The 19,509-nt window shown below is 41.1% G+C and overlaps 2 protein-coding genes across 5 annotated transcripts in view; one reads left to right on the top strand and one right to left on the bottom strand.

Annotated features, from left to right (window-relative positions):
• The window catches only part of ESF1 (ESF1 nucleolar pre-rRNA processing protein homolog), a 30,141-nt gene extending 19,962 nt beyond the window's left edge, over nucleotides 1-10,179 (bottom strand). The window contains exons 1-8 of one of the 4 annotated variants that reach the window (XM_038132692.1): nucleotides 10,115-10,179; nucleotides 7,105-7,804; nucleotides 6,052-6,380; nucleotides 5,156-5,269; nucleotides 4,380-4,480; nucleotides 3,110-3,262; nucleotides 1,579-1,693; nucleotides 486-624 (exon numbers count right to left, since the gene is read on the bottom strand). In XM_038132692.1, the coding sequence (XP_037988620.1) occupies nucleotides 486-624; nucleotides 1,579-1,693; nucleotides 3,110-3,262; nucleotides 4,380-4,480; nucleotides 5,156-5,269; nucleotides 6,052-6,380; nucleotides 7,105-7,804 (1,651 nt within the window). In that variant the 5' untranslated portion in view covers nucleotides 10,115-10,179. Of the gene's footprint in view, nucleotides 1-485; nucleotides 625-1,578; nucleotides 1,694-3,109; nucleotides 3,263-4,379; nucleotides 4,481-5,155; nucleotides 5,270-6,051; nucleotides 6,381-7,104; nucleotides 7,805-9,958 lie in introns of all 4 variants that reach the window. The other 3 variants (XM_038132694.1, XM_038132695.1, XM_038132693.1) reach the window with 3 other exon arrangements.
• Nucleotides 10,180-10,232: 53 nt separating this feature from the next.
• NDUFAF5 (NADH:ubiquinone oxidoreductase complex assembly factor 5) lies at nucleotides 10,233-18,819 on the top strand. Its single transcript, XM_038132696.1, has 11 exons — nucleotides 10,233-10,475; nucleotides 12,122-12,162; nucleotides 12,389-12,452; nucleotides 13,080-13,127; nucleotides 13,229-13,332; nucleotides 13,790-13,829; nucleotides 15,833-16,030; nucleotides 16,632-16,692; nucleotides 17,957-18,040; nucleotides 18,387-18,469; nucleotides 18,591-18,819. Exons 1-11 carry the CDS (start codon nucleotides 10,257-10,259, stop codon nucleotides 18,675-18,677), a joined length of 1,029 nt encoding a protein of 342 aa, XP_037988624.1. The 5' UTR covers nucleotides 10,233-10,256; the 3' UTR covers nucleotides 18,678-18,819.
• Nucleotides 18,820-19,509: the final 690 nt, after the last annotated feature.

Here is a 19,509-nt window from a genome sequence, read left to right as displayed (position 1 = left end):
ATTATCCACCTTGCATTTCAAACTAGGACTTTTCCTCTGAAAAGGAAACACTTCAAGTTCTATGGGCCTATAATTTATCTCAGAAATGAACAGATTAAAAGCAGGTATTGCCAAACTTGACAAAGAGATGTCAAGATACCCTGAAAAAATTGAAAAAGAAGGGTGTAGGAGGAGAAACAAAATGCAAGAAAATGATTTTCCACTCAGAGGTGCAAGCTCCTAATCAGAAAGCAGTTGCTGTAGTCCAGTGGAAGGTGTCCCTGCCAATGGCAGGGTGCTGGAGCTAGATGGTCTTTCAGGTTCCTTACAGTCTGAACTATTTAAAGATTCTGCTCAGGGGCACAATCATTATACAACAAATATTGTCCTTGTAAAAGATGACATTCAAAGCATTTTCTATAGATATGACATTTAAATACGTAAATAATTTGTATTCAAAACCCTGCAGGCAATGACTTTGTGTACAATATTTATCACCAAAGTACCTTGCTGCTGTTCCTCCTCTTCTTCACTTGATGAAGCCAAATAAGCTTGAAAATCCATGTCGAGAAGCTCCTCTTTGTTAAAAGTTCTGCTGAGTGATGTTACTCGCTCATGATCTGTCTCATCCCATGTGATATCTACCTTGAAAGAAAGAATGCCAGTTGTAGAAGCTGGAACACTAAAACTAAACACTGTAACACTGTCTTTTTAGGGAAAATTATTTTATACTTTCCATTCAATTACCTGTTAGTAATGCTGTCTAGAATAACTCACTAGAATAACCAATTAGTAACGTGAAATTAATTATAACATTTCAGAATTTATTCTACAGTCAGTTTTAATGAGTTTGAGCTACAAGAAAAACTGCAGAAATCTCGTGCACTGAATGGTAACAGCAGGTCCCACAACACAAAACCTCTGTAAGCCAAATTTCCTCTGTGGCAACAGATACTGGAGCTGAAGCAGGCACCAACCCCTCTCTTTTCCTCTCCCAGCAGCAATTCACTGCTGGAATCACACACGGATTGCAGTGGAGACAATGAAAGCGTTTGCGCAACTGCACCCTCGACCAGAACGTGGAACAGATCTGACTGAAACACGATCCAGCAGAAGGAACTTATTTCTCAACTAATCACTTCTCCAATCTGGTTCACTTCATGGCCAGATGGAAATTTTGGCTCTCAGCAGGACAGAGTAGGAATGAATTGCTACAAGGAGGGGAAGCAACTGTTGAAGCCTGGCATTACTACCAAAAAAAGCTCTTTCTGATTTATACACTAACATCCATTTTAGGCAAATTAAAGGATTTGACTGTAAATAACCAAGTAATTTTATGTGCAACTTGTCACAGAGATATAATGAGGTCAAAATTCAGTATTTAATTTGTAAAAGAGAAGCACAATCTCCTTTAAAACCCAAACCAGGGTTTTCAACTTGTAGGTCCATAGCATGCTTAAATCTTTTCATATGTTTGATGTCTTTATCTCAAAATGGTGGAGATAATCAGGAATCTTTTCCCCAGCACATATATCATTCATAAGCTGACAGCAAAACTAAACAAATAAGAAAAGCATTACAAAAACACTGTAAAGATACCTTTGATGTTCCCATGGCAGCAGATGTAAAGTACTTTGGCTTATAAGCAGCTATGTTCACTTCTGAGGCTACATCTTTTGGCTTATCATCAAATGTAACATTATCTGGAATAAATCTTAAAGGCAAATAAAACATGTTATTCTTCAAATACACTGGGAAATTGCATAGTATAAACAGCCTAAGCTTTCCTGAGTATGGTACATCAGCATGAAAGAATTAGCTAAAATAAAAAGGGGGTAAGCCTGAAAAGGGAACAAAAGATATGGACAAGAACTCCACACATGTAAGATTTACTGCCTGGCTTCTGCAGATCTGTTCCACAGGTTTTCAGTGCATAACAACACCCTCTTTGGGAAAGTATTTCCATTTTCAGTCTGGTATAAACAGGGTCACGGGTGCCTTTTTTGGTGGTTTTCTTTGTTTTAAGAACAATCTTTTCAGAAAGTTTAATATTAAAAATGAAAAAGAAAAAAAGTCAATAAAATAGGATTTAGAAATAGATGAATAAGAAATTCCAAACCTTTTAGGAAAGCTTGGTACATCTTGAAAATTATAATTAGTAAGGGAAAAAAAGTTAAAAAGTAACAATTGAAGAAGAACTTAGTTTAAAAAAAACCTAAACCCCTTGATATACTACTTGAGAAATTACTTGTGATTTTTTTAAAAATGTTTGCAAATGTAATCTGATAAATAGTATTCAACATTAAAATTTAACAAAGCAGAAGATTAGGAAAATCATTGGAGATTTTCAAACAACTGTGTTTGTTGTAAAACATTATCAGTGTTTAAAATGATGAAAAGTTACATGTTCCCTCAGCAAAGATGTCTTCTCCAAAATGGTTCAAAGCAAACTGAGTTTCTCTAGAATATGATTCAAAGCAGAAAACCCTTAACTTTCACTGACTTCCAAGGGCGTCCATAACAGAGACCCCAGCAGACAAACAAGGCTTTTGTCACAACTTTTTGTGATTTAGTAACTTTTCTGCTTAGAATGAAAGGAGGCTTTTGCAACAAAAGGAAATACTAACAATAAACCAAATCATCATTTCAAATCCTTTCTTTCCCAAACATGACTTTTCAAATATCAGAGCATCCAGCTCATTCACAAGGACTAACACATCTATTGCAGCTTCATGACAACAGCAGCAATAATCTTGCTCTGTGGTAAGGAATCACAAAAAAGATCCACTTCTGGACCCTTGGGGAGAGAAAAAGAAAAAAGTTTGGTTTTCTGAATCCTATCACTTTACTTAATTGTACCAAAAGCTTGAAGATTTAATCAGAACTTTTTATCAGGCTTCTCTGAAAATAGACTCTCTATGCAGAGATCCTCTTGAACTTCCCATATTACACCAAAAATGGTTAAAAAGAAGAGGAAGCAAAGGGAAACCTAACAACTCACTGGATGCCAAATTTATCTTCATATCTCTTTTTGGTTACAGAATAAATAATATTTACTCCAAATTATTATGAACTGCCTTTAATTCACCCTCCCTGGCCCAACGTGTAAAAATATCACCAGTGCAGTTACCTCAGGTCTATGAAAGAACAGCTACTTTCAAATTCCAGTCCATCACATTCCTCATAAATTTTATTGGCTGTTTCAGGAGAATCACATTCCACAACTGCATAGAAGTATTTCAGTCGCTTAAACTGGTACTCCCGCAGCTTTTCCCTGTAAATCCTGTAAAAGTGGAGAAAAGACCAGTCAGGTGAGCTGGCTTTAACAGCTTTTTATTCACAATATCTTTTAATTCAACTCATTAAAAACATGCACCAATCAACCACTCTCCTGATCTTGTAAGATTAAATGTTTAACGGCACAAAGTTCCACCAGTACTGAGTTTTCTTCAAGTAAAAAGACTATTTCAGACAGTTTTATTAACTGTAAAATTTGTACACGACTGCACTGAAAGGTCACAGGGATGAGGTTCAGTGAATCTGAAGGACACAGGTATCCCTAAGGTACCTCTGGGATACCTGGATTTCTGTGTGTTGGATTCCAGATGCTCTCAAGCCCACTGAGCAGTGAATCCAACACTTCAGGATGCACCTTGATGAACACAATGCAGGTGACCTCAGAAATGATCGACATCCACCTTACACTCTCCTGATGCACCAGAGAACGTCTTCAAAGGGATCTGCCCTTGTTTCAGAAGCATCTAGATTTTCTAAATGCAGGGCAGTCCAGCAGGATGCATGATACAAATATGGCCCCAGTCAGGCTGCCAAACATCTGGAAATTCTGGAAAAATATTAAAGCAAAACCTCGAACAAAAGCTAAAAAAAGACAAAGAAGACATGTCTGAAGAAGCCAGGACAATGGCAGGACTGAGGCACTCAGCCTAGGAGGCCAGGGCTGTTGCTGGTGGCACGCAAGAAATCTCAGTCTGGGAATTCTTGGACTAAGGTCCCTGTTGATTCACAGGTAAGGATTTTGATTGACAGTGAGCACTAAAGGGAGTTTACTGCACAAATGGCAATTTGTAGAGGAGAAATGCTGGTTTTTAAGCTACGCACGTATTTGTTCCATTGATTATTCCAATGAGCTACATCATAAAATTTTGAACTCACATCAAAAAGCAAATCTTCTCAAGTTTCATCATCATGCATTTATTAAATGCACTGATAATGAACCAGTGCCTGTTGTAAAATAACCTTTGAAAAAAACCTTTGAAAAAATTAAGGTGTCCACAGGACACTACCACATATGAACTCCTGGAAACAGGAGTTGATTGGGATTTCCACTAAGAATTAAACATATTCTATCTCTCGCTTGAAGACAAAATTCTAATTAATACCCATCATCCTCTGTGGTATTCTCTGGAAGATCAAACAGTTCCACAGGTCCTTTTTGTTCTTCCTCTTTCAATCTCTCTTTTCCAAACTCTGAAGGATAAATCTACAAATACAACAACACAAAACTAAATTCTTAACTGTGGTGTAATGTACACTAGCTAAGAAAAAAAAAATCTCTCTCCAGGTTTTTACACTTCACAGTTTTTATTTAGGATCAGTAAAGGGATCAATTCCATAAACTTAAATAGCTTCCTAATTTTAACTTATAGAAAAGACAGTAGAGTAACCCAACTGTCTGCTAGGAATTTTGAGGCAGATGAAGAACAACTGACTTTGTTCATTGTACATTGTGACCCTTTTCACAAAGAGGTATCTGATTAAAATTTCTCAGAGAGCTGAGGCAGACACAAATAATGGAAAAACATAACTTAACTGGCCAGAATACAAGCAATTTCTTAGTAGGGTCTAAGGCTGGGTCTAAGGTTGGGTTGTCTGCCACACAGACCACTGAATATTAAACTAATCAAGGAAATGTAGCCTCCCCCTACTAGAGAAAACCAGCACTGAGGGCCAGCCTCATAAATACAAGAAGTCAATGGATTTGGCCTCTAACTCTGCCAAATACACGCCTGTTACAGCAACTTAAATGACAACATAGTTTCTCTTTAAACACATTAATATTTCTTTTGGTTCTACACATTACTGTCTTGCTTCTTATTTTGTAGTCTATTTTTTTTAACAGTGAAAGTCAGCACTCCTTTTAGAAACCAGTTCTTACCTTAACAGAAAACACTGTTCCTCCTTTGGGTGTGAAAGAATTAAACAGAGCCAACAAATCCTTAGCCTTCAACCTATCCCAATCCATATTACAAACAGCCAATCTACTTGTAACCTGAAAGAACATAAAATTCATAGGTTTAATTGTTGACTGTTGTGAGGAATACACAATTCTCTAGCAGAACTCAGTGGTAAAGTTCACAGTCAGGAATATACTTTGCTGAAAAAACTAAAAGTAGCATTGTCATCGTGACTTTTTATCACTTGAAGTAGTAAAGATGAGAAGTATCAATTTCCAGAGCACATAAAAAGGACATAAATAGTGAAGCACCACAGAATGGCCTGCACTAACTACAGATTTAGAACTGCAGCAACAACATCATTGCTTTGGATTTTGTTATCATCAAACTCTGTTAGTCTCAGGAGCAACCACTACCACCATTGTGACAGCACTAGAGTACTGTGATTTCTTTACACACTGACTGTGCTAGCTGTTAAGTCCTATTTCACTGTCTCATGATGCCTTAATTTCTTAAAGTGTGAGTTAAATAACTAAATTTTTGAAAAGTGACAAAAATTAGTAATGAACAAAAGCAGTACTATTTAAATTCTGCAATTACTGAAAGGCTCAATTTTGTTAGTCCTTTCACCTGCAGAAAGCTCATTCACAAGCACAGGTAAGTGTGCTCAGGGGAAGAGGAGATACCAGTGAAAACTGCAAGTCTCTCATTAAGTCTCTCAGACATTTTAATTACCACTTCCATTCTGTCACTAAAAGCTGAAAAGCCTTTATGAAAAATACTTCCACAACCTGTTCCACAGATGATGGTCTATAATGAACTGATAACATTTCTGAGTTTGTCACAGAGCAACTTTTCACACACAGAGTGTTGTTACCTCATCTCCACGAGGGGCGTCTTTATCCAGCTCGCGCCACGAGTGCTCGATCTCTGGCTCCTTTGGGAACAGCTCGTTTAAATCCTCATCATCCTCTGAGCTCGTGTCAATGTTCCCTATGCCTCTGGCTAGATCAGGCCCACTATCACTTTCTTCATCATCTTCTGAATCACTGTCATCTTCATCCATTTCCCCATCATCTTCTGGCTCCTCTTCCTCGCCTGTTTCTCCACCATCTTCTGATTCCTCTTCTTCCAATGCTGCATCTTCACTTGAAGAGGTTTCTTCCTCTAACTGGCTTTTACATTTTACACTTCGGTCACAGATGTCTGAGCACAGAAAGATAAACATTAGACACATTTTTATGTTAGAATTACACATGACCCTTTAAAAAACAGGGCTTTTTCATACCTATTAACAGGACTCCTGAAAGGTGTAACGATGCAGGAGCAAGTAACAGAAAACATCAGCGTTTCCTCTTTTGTTTGCCTGGTCTGGTCTAATGTAATTTAATTACTCTTTAGGCCCAGAATTGTACAATCAATCACAACTGTAATTAAATATTCTGCTATTTTATTTATATATTTAAAAATCTATTTAATAATGGAGGCTATACACACGCACAAGCAATACAAATAAAGTTTTTCTTCAAGCTACCTGTTCTTTCTAATCCCCCCTAATATTAATGGCTCAGTGCTGCCATGTTAACAATTTCAGTCCACAAGTTGTGGTGAGCCTTCATGGCATCAGTTCATATATCTGCTGTTCAGTTTGATAAACACAGCAGTGTGTATGCTGTTATAAATTTTACTTTCCTAACTAACCAACAATTTCAGCTCTAACAATTAAAAGGACAGGGATATTCACAATCTTGCTGAAGAATCAGAACTGATTCTGTACAGAGCTGACCAACTCCAGTCCTTCAGCAGCACTGAATCTGAATCAGCCAGCTGTTTTATAACTAATCTTGCAAAATATCTTCCATGGATAAAACAAAAGCATTGACATCCAAATGAATACAACTGAATTCTTCTTGTTATTTGAACAACTAACCTGATTCTTTTATTTTCTCTCCTAGGGAGTGGTCCCTCCTGGGAGCTTTGACTGACTTGGTGCCACTTCCTTGTGAAGACTTGTCCTTGTTTTGAATTGAAATAGATTTTCCCCCTGACACACCTCCTTGCTTGTTCTCCCCTTTGGGTGAAAGGCCCTTGTTTCCCTGAGAGCCATCACCTTCCACCGCAGGTTTCTGCGAGTCCTCTTTCAAGCTCAACTTAGATTTACTTTTTTGTCCTTCTTTTTTAAGGTCATTTAGTTTAGTCACCGCTTCAGATGTTTGGTCCACCCCTTGTTGGGTTTTTTTGCTCTCCTCCTTCGGGAGGCCACCAGCAGGGGCCTTTGCAGAATCTCCTTCTCCTTTACCCTTAGCTTTCTTTTTCTTTTTTTTCTTTACCGTGACTTCTTTACTATCACCTTCTGAAAGATCAGAGTCAGATTCCGACAAGGCATAAAACTTCCTGAGGTTCTCTGTAGAGGTGTAGTTAACGGGGCGACCTCTTTTATCCACTGTGTACCTCAGCTTGAACTTCTTGTCGTGGAACATGGCTCGGAATCGCTTGTCAATCTTGACTTTACGTTCCTTTTCAGGCATCTCCCAGAACCTGGGATCCCTTGCAACGCAGCTGAACCGGCCATCGCTCAGTATTTCTTCCTGGGCTGACATTTTCGATGCCATTTTTGAAGATTTGGACATCTACAATATGGAAAAAAACCCCAAACATTTCTGATGAAAAAGAAACCTTAACTAATTAACATAGATTTAGATACTTACATGAAAAAAACCCCAAGGATTAAACAAAGTTGGATTTCTAACCTATAGCTAAGAAGTTCTTTCCAAAGCACACATGGCAATTTCATAGCATCACACGCCACCTGATTGGAAGGGACCTCAAAGATTCCCTACCCCAACATTTCTTTGCAAAAGCATTGAATATTCAAGATGGCCCAGCACTCTGTCCAGCCAAATCTTTTAAGTGGGAATCTATTGATTTCTCTGGGTCTGCATTGAAGGCACTTGAGATGATAATTTCATGTTCATACTCAGGTGTTTATTATTTCTTATCAGTAAAACAGTCTCACAACCATGAGTTCAGCAGCAAGGCACAAAATGGCCAGTAATCTCTTGTTACAAGGTCTTTTAAGACTAAACTCTCCAATTAAGAACTGACACCTGGATTCTTTTCCCTTTTAACCCAATAACTGATCCCACACAGCCCACAATGGGGACTTTTCTGCCCAATTACAAAATGCCACCCAAACCCATGGAGAAGGAGGAAGAAGCAGCATGAAGAAGAAACCCAGGATGACACCCTGCCCTCCATCTTGCTTCCATCCACAACATACTGGAAATCCCACAGCCTGAATTTCTCACCAAGTGATGCACCTCCACTACTCTCTATAATCTATTTCACACTCTTGTGGATTCCAGTCTATCCTGAAGTCTAGGAAACTTTCTGAATGAATGAGGGTCAAAGTCAGTGCTCCCCTGGGGGTCAGGGCACACCAGAGCAGACAGAGAAATATTCCCAGTGCCCTGGGTTTCCACAGGAATCCACTTCCCTGGGGAGATTTTTCCAGTGGTTGAATGTTCTCGTTGAGGAAGATTTTCCTCTTGTATCTAAATGAAATCTCTCCAGGAATAACTTGTACCTATTACCCCTTGTCTTTTGCTTGTGATTTCTTGGAAAACACAGTCTCCAACTTCTCTGTAGCCACCTTTTAAACCCTGGAAGGTAAGGATAAGGTCTCCCCGAGCCTTCTTTCCTCAAGGTGGAACAAAACTGGCTCTCTCTGCCCTTCCTCACACGGCAGCTTCCCAGTCCTTTGACCATCCTTGTGGCCCTTCTCTGGACCCTCTCCAGCCTGTCCACATCTTTTCTGTCCAACAGGAACCAAAACTGAACACAGATGTGGCCTGACAAGCACCGTGTGACTTCTTTATCCCTGCTGGTGATGTCTGGCTGAGGGAACCCAGCACCCTGCTGGCTTTGGTGCAGCAGCAGATTCAAACAAGCCACAAACAATCCTGTACCTACCACAGTGTCAGCTACAAATCTTTGCTTTGTCAGCTGCGCTGGGAGCCCAGAAATCCCCGCGCCCTGGGCTGCATCCAAAGCTCCACGGACAGCAGGTGAGGAAGGAATTCTGCACCTCTGCTCTGCCCGGGTGAGAGCCCACCTAAAGGGCTGTGTCCAGATCTGGGGTCCCAACACAGGAAGAACAGGAGCTGTTGGAGCAAGTCCAGAGACAACCAAGATAACATGGGTTCCTCTCCTATGAGAAGAGACTGAGAGAATTGAAATTGTTCAGCCTGGAGAAGAGAAAGCTTCAGGAGACCTAACTGTGGCCGTCCATCTGAAGGGAGACTACAAGAAACACGTAGAAAGACTATTTACAAGGGGCTGGAGTAACAGGACAAAGGGGAATGGCTTCAACCTATTAGAAGGTAGGTTTAGATTAGACAGGAAGAAAAAAATTTTTCCCTGTGAGGGTGCTGAGGCACTGGCACAGGTTGCCCGGAGAAGCTGTGGATGCCTCATCCCTGGAAGTGTCCAAGGCCACGTTGGATGGGGCTCTGAGCAACGTGGCCTGGTGGAAGGTGCCCTTACCCATAGGAGAGGGTTTCGAACAAGACTATGCTTAAGATCCCTTTCAACCCAGGCCATTCTGTGATCCTGCGATAAGAGCTACCCCTGGGCTGCAGACACACCCCTCACCAGCCCCACGCACGGGACCTTCGGCGAGATTAACCCGCAGCTACAGCAGCACCAAGACAACTTCAGCCCCCACACCGACCGTGCCCGGCGACCGCAGGGAGCAGCCCCGAGGACGCTCCGCTCCCACCGACCGTGCCCGGCGCCCGCAGAGAGCGGCCCCGAGGACGCTCCGCTCGCACCGACCGTGCCCGGCGCCCGCAGGGAGCGGCCCCGAGGACGCTCCGCTCGCACCGACCGTGCCCGGCGCCCGCAGGGAGCAGCCCCGAGGACGCTCCGCTCGCACCGACCGTGCCCGGCGCCCTCCGCTCCCTCACGGCGCTGCCCGCACGCTGCGGCCACCACTTCCGGCGGCGCTACGGCGGCCGCGGCGGGACACGGCTCCCCGCAGGGCGCAGGGCGCAGGCGCGGAGCGGCGCGCGGGGCCGAGCCATGAGGGGGCTGGCGCGGCCGGCGCTGAGGGCGCGATGGTGCCGCTCGCTCTGGGCGCTGCCCGCAAGGGCCGCCGCCAGCAGCGCCGCTTCGCCTTCTCCTCCTCCAGCGGCGGGCTCGGGCGCGCTGAACCCGTTCGACCGCCGGCTGAAGCGGAAGCAGAAGAACTGGGCGGCGCTGCAGGCCGAGCCCGCCAAGTGCGATTACCTGCGGGAGGAGGTGCGGGCACGGGGCCGGGGTCACCTCGAGTGTGGTTTTGTGGGGCAGCCAGGATGAGGGAAGAGATGAGAGTCTTGATTTCATTTTTTAGACGGCGGATTTGTTATGTTATGATATATATTATGTTAAAAGTGCTGAACTAAAACTATACTAGAAGAATAGAGAGAAAAGAATCATCAGAAGACGAGACAAGAATAAAAAGGAATGAATAACAAAGTCTTGTGACTGACCGAGACAGTCTGGACAGCTGGACTGTGATTGGCCATTAATTAGAAACAACCGCATGAGACCCATCCCAAATCCACCTGTTGCATTCCACAGGGACAAATAATCATTGTGTACCTTTTGTTCCTGAGACCTCTCATCTTCTCAGGAGAAGAAATCCCAAACAAAAGGATTTGTCATGAGGTATGTCGGTGACACCTCGAGTGCTGTGGCCAGTGCTGGGCCCCGCCGCTCAGGGACAATATTGAGAGGCTGGAGCAGGTCCAGAGGGCAGCGGGGCTGGAGCACGAGGCCTCTGAGAGAGCTGGGGTGTTCAGCCTGGAGAAAAGAAGGTTCAGAGGTCGCCTTCTCACTCTCTACAACTCCCTGGATGGAGCTTGTAGCCAGGTGGAGGTCGGTCTCTTTTCCTCGACAGCCGGCTAAGAAGACATCGTCTCCAGCTTTGCCAGGGGTAGTTTAGGTTGGACATTAGGAATTTCTTCACAGAAAAGAGTGATCTGACATTGGAATGGGCTGCCCAGGGAGGTGGTGGAATCACCGTCCCTGGAGGTGTTTAAGGAAAGACTGGACGCGGCACTCAGTGCCATGGTTAAGTTGATGTGATAGATGAGTAATGCGATGGCTGACTCTCACAATTAACAGACAAATAGCATGTATATAGGTTAAGAAAAGTTGTATACATTTATAGTTATGTTGTACCCCCTTGCCTGGTTATCATGGGACAGCTGATGTTGGGACATCGGGGAGGGCTGGCTTGTCACTGGTGACATCTGGCCTCCAGTCAGGATTTGAATGTCACTATAGGACACGAAACAACACGATGCACACACACTGCTGTTCTCAAGGTGAAAAAAGGGAAGTTTATTTTCTGACTCTAACATTTATGGATTTCCAAAAGCGACAGTGGATTGGAGGGTGACGGTGCCACCTCTCCAGTGACACTGGACAAACCAACAGTCCATCAAACTCCTCTTCCTCCATAAAAGAATTCAAAACAATAAGTTATTTACAGAAAGTGTGTGAGAAAGTTCGTTACAAGAATATAAACATCAGAAGGCTTAGAAAATCCTAAAAAATCAGGGTGACATTTGAGGAAAAGATCTCCACTCCTGGACAGCGAAGAAGGGGTCGATGGACAGAACTTTGGGAGGGGTTAGAGGGTTAAAAGGCGAAACCTCCATTGTGTGGGTGAGCACATGGTGGGGAAAACCCCTTGCTCCCGGCGCAGTAACCTTTTTCTCTGTTCTGTCTTCTGCTGTATTTTTGATGAGGTTTAACAAACCTTTCTAAATTACGACAAGTGAGTAACCGTCTCTCGCAGCTGACAAGCTGCCGGTTACGGATTGGTTGTGCTTGATGATCTCAGGGGTCTTTTCCAGCCTCGTTGATCCTGTGGTTCTGACCGCCGGCTCTCCCCCCAGGTCGGCGGCAGGATCGCGGACCGGGTGTTTGACATCACCAGGTGAGCCCCGAGCCGTGTCCCGAGCCCTCCCCTCATCCCCAGGGAATGGGACCCCTGGGGAGATCGCTGGATGCAGGGCGCCTTTCCCCCACGTACTACCAAAGGATGCTCGGTGGGCTGAGTTCAATAAGGCCCTTAGAGATTAGCAGGGGAAACTTAAAATAGTCTAAAATTAAAAATGTTTTAAGACTTGGTTATGTTCTGTATCGCTGATCTTATCCTTTAGAACGTTTCCTCTGGCTTTGGACGTTGGCTCTGGAAGAGGTTACATAGCTCAGCACTTAACCAAGGTACTGTCTCTTCATACTTAAAAGTGTTTAAAGGGGGTTCATATGCGTGCCTCCCTTTCAAATAGGGCTCTGTTACAACTTGAGACAATCAGCTGAGTCTTGATGAGGTAAATCTTCCCCCCTACCCCTATACTGTAGTTATAGCTCAAAGCTGCAGGTTGTGCAGGCTGTTCTTCATTTATTGCTGCAGAAAACTGGACAAATGTGCAAGGGAATTTATCTGTTATGATACAGTTAACTTTTGGTTTTGGGTAGGAATATCCCTGGTTTTTTGGTGAATCCATTGGCCTCAGTTATTTGTTAAAGGGAAGTGTCATTATGGAGGCTTTGGAGCCATTAACAGTTTACCATTCATGAGCCACTCTGTAAGTAAAGGTGCTTCCTTGGCTGTTAAAACGTGGTTTATGTTTAACTAAACTTATGCCTAAAATTGCAGAATATGTTTTCTGTTAACCGCTTCTGCCTCAGCTGTCCTCCCTGGGAACAGGTGGGGAAAATAAAGCTTCTATCAAGAGTGGGAAATATTCTTTGTAATTTATTATAAACAGGTCTAAGTGCCAAAAAATGACTCATGTCCATTTACAAAACAATTCACGTGTTTAATAGACTTTAAAAATTTTATTTCAGGAAACAGTTGAAAAACTTATTCAAGTTGATATCGCAGAGAATGCTTTAGTAAGTAGCTTTTTGGATGCTAAAGTGCTTCAGTTCTGTAATACAGGGAAGCAAAAGAAGCGAGGTTTTGATGAGCTGTTTTTCTTCCAACCCAACATTAGAAAAATGCTGTAGAATCTGAAATCCCGACGGTCAGGGTGGTAGCTGATGAGGAATTCCTTCCTTTCAAAGAAGATACCTTTGATCTTGTTGTCAGCAGCTTAAGGTATGTATTCATAATTTATTTAAGTTGTTAATAATGTTCTTTTCTGAGTAGCTTTAAGAAAATAAATCCAACAAAGACTACTCGTCCACTAAAAAGCAATAAGAAAAGTACTTGCATAGTTAATATGAGCATGCATTAGGAAAAACTGCTGTCCTGGTAATTCTTCCTGTTTTGTTTGTTGCATTTCCTTCAAAACACTTGGAGCTTCTCTCTTTCCTGCATTTTGACAAACGAGTCTCCAGGACCTGTGTTTTCTCACCAAAAAGAAGTGCTATATGCATAAACTTCTGTTCTTGTTTGGTATCAGTTTCAAGCAGATGTTTCAGTATGGTTGCACCTTCAGGAATCAGTTTGTGGCTTTGGCTCCTGAAACTTACTTAGCTAATTAGGTAGTTATTGGCATTCCCTAATTTTGATTTAATCTGAAATTGTAAAATGTACGCTTCTGTTATTTCAGTTTGCATTGGGTGAATGACCTTCCTAAAGCTTTCAAAGAGGTAAGAAATTGTTTTTTAATACTCTTAAGATAGCACTTGCCATTACTTGCATTGAGAGCACTCTCTAATTCCAGGTCTTCTTTAAATAAGAGGCACACAGCTCATGTTGCACACAAGTATTTTTGCAATGCTTTTGGCAGTTTGAGGAGCATTAGCTGATGTTGCTACTAATTTGCTCCCTCAGATCAATTCGGAATAAATAACTGAAACAACGTATTTGTACAACATTTGGATTCTCCACAGCTGAGATCATGGTAACTAATGTCACCTGAGGCAGTGCTATTGATTTTAATTGCTAGCTCTTACTATTTGTAGTAAAATACCGCACTGCTCCAGAGCTGCTTTATGCAGCTTGAGTTGCTTTTATGTCTCAGCTGTTTATTTAGAAGTACAGATTTCACCAAGACTTTTTGATATTGGAATAAAGCAAATACTTGTTGAGGACATAAAAATATTTTCACTAACAGTTTTGGTTATTTTGCATTATTTCAGCTCTTTCCTGCAGGTGTAAACTTGAGTCAAATCAAAAATGTGGTGCAAGAACAAGGAACATGTTCACTAGTTTGCTCTTTTTTCATTTATTTCAAATTGATCAGTCATTGCAGTGCTGTCCTGTTGGTAGGAATAGGACTGCCCTACTGTTACTGAAATAATAAAAATCAATTGAAATGCATTCAGTATCATAAAAAAATCTTTGAAAGAAATACACAATTTTCACTGGAGTTTAAGTATTCTGTGGAGGGTCAAATACTTTCTCCCACGGTAAATATAACTGACACTGTCTCACAATGGCAAGGGAGCTGGCTTCTTGGCCAGCTTTCAGGATCGCCTGTGTTGTCTTTAACTAGTGGAAACTGCCTTTAACTGCCTGATTTTCTTATCTGTCAATTAAAGGCTTTTTTACTAGCACAGAAAAGGTAGCTTGATTAATACTTCATTAAAAAACTATTGAATTTTTTTTATTTTCAAAGGCGTTGGGAATGCTTGCTGTCTTGTTAGCCTGGTTCTATAATCAAGCTCTTTTGGATGTCTAAACCAGAGATCATTTCCAACTCTTAAAGAAACGAGAAACCATGAATTTATTTGCCTTCTCACTAGGAAGAGGGCTACAGCTTATGAGACCAGAAAGCAGCTTGTCAGCCTTGGTGTTTGAATTATGATGTTGCTGTTTTGCCAAGTGAATAATAAGTAGAGATAATAAAAATGGCATTACTCTATTGTCTCAGAAGTGCAGAGATCAGTTCTGGAAACTAAAGTCTTCATTTCTCTTAAATCAAGCCATTAAAAGTGCTTTTGCTGCTCTCAGAAAGTAAAAGTAAATAGCATACTTACCTTAATCTACCCTGCTTTTAGAAGTAAATAATTTAGAATATTGTGCTGAAAATAGTTTTACCCTCAATTTCCACGGTTTGTTCCACGTTTCCTGGCTGTAAGTGTAATTTCTGAGGATTTCCTCTTAAAAATAGAAAACAGTCTCTCTCGAGCCACAGTATTTTTTTGCAGTGTGACCAGAAGCTGTGTCATAGCTTGCCCTGCAGAATACAGTCAATATTAAAAGTCTGTCACAGCCCTTACAATGATTGCTTTTGAGTTCTTTAAGATAAAAAAATCTAAGAACCACTTAGTTACGTCTAGGAAACAAGGCGACCCCCTTGGCAGGGAGACATGATGAGAAGGACTCCATCTTATCAGAAGGCTAATTAATTACTTTATTATACTATATTATTCTACGCACTATATTACATTTCATCTAAACTGAATCTGCCAAGCACTCAACTGCACTGCATCTTGTGACTGTCAGCCGAAAGACCCGACACACACACACACACGGATTCAGTTGGCCAATGGATCAAAACACTCACACCAGAATCCACAATGCATTCCACTTGTGGACAGCACAGCAGCAGTAAATGAGATAAGAATTGTTTCGATCATTCTTTGCTTCTCTCACTGCTTCACCCAGGTTCAGAGAATGTGAATCTCTGTGTGCTTGTGTGTTGCAGATCCACCAGGTGCTGAAGCCCGACGGAGTGTTCATCGGAGCCATGTTTGGGGGGGACACTCTGTACGAGCTGCGCTGCTCCCTGCAGCTGGCAGAGCTGGAGAGGGAAGGGGGCTTCTCTCCTCACGTGTCACCCTTCACTGCTGTCGCCGATCTGGGACATCTGCTCTCCAGGGCTGGCTTTAACACCCTCACTGTGGTAATTATAAGTAAGAGAATCATCAAGGAGAGCAATCCAGAGTTTCAGAGCTGCTGGAGTATGAAAATCAGTGTTTGCTAATGTGGTAATAACATACTGCTTCCTTCTGCACCTCGCTGAACGGGCTGCACAAATAGCCTGGACTGCCACTGCTTTTGACTATGTGGTAATTAATGGAACCAACTGTAGTGTACACTGAAGTGTATCTTTGGCTCATGGCCCAGTAGAATTTGGATGGTTTTCTTGGAGAAATGTCAGAGAATGTTAGACCTGCATGAAAAAATTATAGACACTTGCTCTTTCTTCTAAAACCAAGAAGAAAATAATGGCATTTAAATTAAAATTTGATTGTGTTTGGGCTACTAAGCAAAACTTTTTAGAAATGTTAAAATAGTACATGCTTCCTAGGAATACATGATTTGAGCAGAAGAGGCAGATTAATAGAATTGTAGAATGGTTTGGGTTAGAAGGGACCTTAGAAATCATCTAGTTCCACCCCTCCTGCCACGGGCAGGAAATAGTTTGGTAGTACAGCAAGGTTGAAATAATGCTGTTGGTTTAGTTTGATATGCTCTAAAATTGAACTTCTCAATTCTTCTAGGATACTGATGAAATCCAAGTGAACTACCCAGGGTTATTTGAGGTTATGGAAGACTTACAAGGCAAGTATATTCTATGTGGAAACATAAATGTTTTCCGTATCAGTGGACCAGACACGGAACTATTTTACTGTGTGTTTCTTAACTCCAAATCGTAGACTAGTGTGGGTTGGAAAGAACCTTTAAAGGCCATCTAGTCCAACTCTGCAGTGAGCAGGGACATCTTGAACTAGATCAGGTTGCTCAGAGCTCCATCACACCTGGTCTTGGATGTTTCCAGGTGTGGATCATCCACCACCTCTCTTAGCAACCTGAGCCAGTGGTTCACCATCTTCATCACAAAGAATTTCTTTATTAAAAAAATACACATAAATCTTATTGCAACAGGGGAAGCATTAGTTTTTTGTCCTGCTATCTAGTGAGTCAGGAGATTATGCCTGTCAGGAGATTTGTGTTGGGAAGCACGAGTCAAAGATTTGCTACTTCGTGGTCTTCCGTGAATGTTCTGCTTCCCTGGGGTTCCCGTTCTGCATGAGCCTGTTCAGTGTAAGGTGCAGAAAAGCCCTTAAAGGGAAACAGAAGCCCATGTCCCACACACTGACTTATCCTGTGAGCCTTTCTAATTACCAGGGCAATCAGCAAACTGCTTTGGAATGAGAGTAAATACATCCTTAATTTGGAATGTGCTGAGGAACAGCAAACAGTTGAGTAACGATTTTGTTAATACTCTGATTGCATTTGTCATGGTTTGTAAAGCAGTCATTCACATGCAGTCTGTTGTTACTGACAGCAACTCAGGGCATTTCTTATCTGGATCGACTGCTGTGTGGAGTAATTCCTTAATGGAAAGGCAGCTTTTATTCTGAGCAGAAACATTCAGATGCAGTAAGTGATTAAAAAGATTAGAATTGTGGTTACTTCATTTTGTGTTTTAAATCTCTTGGACTAGTAATTTTAATGGTTATCTATTAAAACAGTACAGTCATGTGTCTGAATAAACCCTTTCTACTCACTCTTAAAATCAGTTCTACTTAAAAGCCTAAATGTTCAAGGACTCAGGTAATAATTTGAAATGATTCCTAGCAATGCAAACTGTAAATTGCAAAGCACAGGAATTAAAAGTTCTGGATTCTTACACCTAAGAAATTCACTTAATGATCTGTAGTATGTTCTGTCTTCCTACAGATCTCTCTTACTTCTCTCTTATTACAGTGAATAGCAGAGGATTCTGTACTTTGGTTTTGTAAGAATCTGTCCTTAGTGCATGGCACTTAACTCATGGCATGTGCAATATCTTCTTTTTCTTAAAGCTAAAACATATTTTTAGGTATGGGGGAGAGTAATTGCTCTTGGAATAGAAAACCTCTGTTACACAGGGAGACGATGCTGGCAGCTGCTGCAATATACCAAGGTCAGTATTTGAGAGTAATGAGTTCATCTAAAATGGCTTTAAGAACTTTTTTTTTCTGTGTCTTTTTTTATGACCTTTATGTAAAAAAAAAACCCAAAAACCTAAGCAAGCCCAAAGCAAAACCAAAAACCCCAAATACTTCAGAACAGAATGCCATTATCATAAGCTATTTTTTACCTTAATTATAATGCCAGGATTTGAACTGTATTGATGCACCAGTATGAGATATTTTTATTGTCCCAAATCTTTCACCAGGAGTCATTATGATGAATATGATGTTCTGAGAACTGAGTGTTTCCTAGAGCTGACGGCCTGTGCCTTCTCTCTCTCCTTCCTGCCCTAACAGAAATGTATGGAAACAGCAATGGCTCTGTACCTGCCACCTTTCAGATCTACTACATGATTGGCTGGAAATACCATGAGTCACAGGTAATGTGAAGCTCTTATTTTCTCTTTGAAAATAATTTAAATAAGTGATCTTTTAAAAGCTTTTTACGAAACATTTTTGTTTAAAATTAGCCCTATATGTTTGTTTATTTTTTTTCCCTAGGCAAAACCAGCCCAGCGAGGTTCTGCAACAGTTTCATTTGGAGATCTGGCAAAAATAGAAGGACTTCTTAAAAAAGGAAAAAAATAGTTGTTCTTCGGAAATAATAATTGTCCTGAAACTTCTATAAAAGTTTTAATTGCAGACAGTCCTCACTTGTGCTTATTTAGTGATGACATCCTGAAATGATAATAAAGTATGTGCAATAGGGTTTTTTTACCGTGCCACAGCATTATCTGTGTGAAATGGTGTTAATTTTTTCTTTCTAGATAAATAGTTGAGCAGTTTGCTCTCTCAAGTCTTTGAGAGAGCAATTCAACTCTCAACTGTTTAAAAAACTTACTATTTTCAAAAATAATGCCTCTTTCAGCATTTCAGTATCACAGGCTGCTCCAGGTATGGTTCACATGTCTTGAATGCATTTTCTAATTATTTCTGAAGGACAGTAGATCATAATAAATAACAGTGTATTATAAAAGTAAAGAATGGTAGCAGATGTATTTATGAGACATCCTGGAAGAGAAACTATCAGCACATACAAAGATACAAATTATTATGTTTTTTATGAGTTGGGAAGTATGGGTAAAAAGTTACTGTAAGAGATTTGAATAATTAATCTAAATTTTTATCTAAATGCTAGTTGAAAATTACATTTACACATTACTTTCCACTTTTCCATGTCACAGGCTGTAGAGCAAGAAGAGTAATTTTCTCTTTAGCTGTGCATGGGGCTGTGACTTTTCCTGTCTATAACTGCATTACCAGAAATTGATATTAATTGCAACTATGACCCATTAATATGAGAGGTTTAGAAAAAATACCTGCCCAGAGATTTTGCTTGATTGTAGCACTCATAGAGTTGGGGAGAAACAGAAAGGATGCAACCAAATATAAGTTTTATCCTAGTATCTGAGTGCTATAT

Source organism: Motacilla alba, chromosome 3 (genome assembly GCF_015832195.1).
Source record: "Motacilla alba alba isolate MOTALB_02 chromosome 3, Motacilla_alba_V1.0_pri, whole genome shotgun sequence".
Taxonomy (NCBI): Eukaryota; Metazoa; Chordata; class Aves; order Passeriformes; family Motacillidae; genus Motacilla; species Motacilla alba.
The sequence above is the reverse complement of the archived record's forward strand: the minus strand, read 5'-3'. Positions and strand labels throughout refer to the sequence as shown.

Excerpts from the sequence above, each read along its gene's own strand:
- NDUFAF5 (XM_038132696.1), top strand. The coding sequence starts at position 10,257 with ATGAGGGGGCTGGCGCGGCCGGCGCTGAGGGCGCGATGGTGCCGCTCG. Across the intron at positions 12,163-12,388 it reads CGGGTGTTTGACATCACCAG|AACGTTTCCTCTGGCTTTGG; the intron begins GTGAGCCCCGAG and ends CTTATCCTTTAG. Across the intron at positions 13,830-15,832 it reads TTCCTAAAGCTTTCAAAGAG|ATCCACCAGGTGCTGAAGCC; the intron begins GTAAGAAATTGT and ends TGTGTGTTGCAG.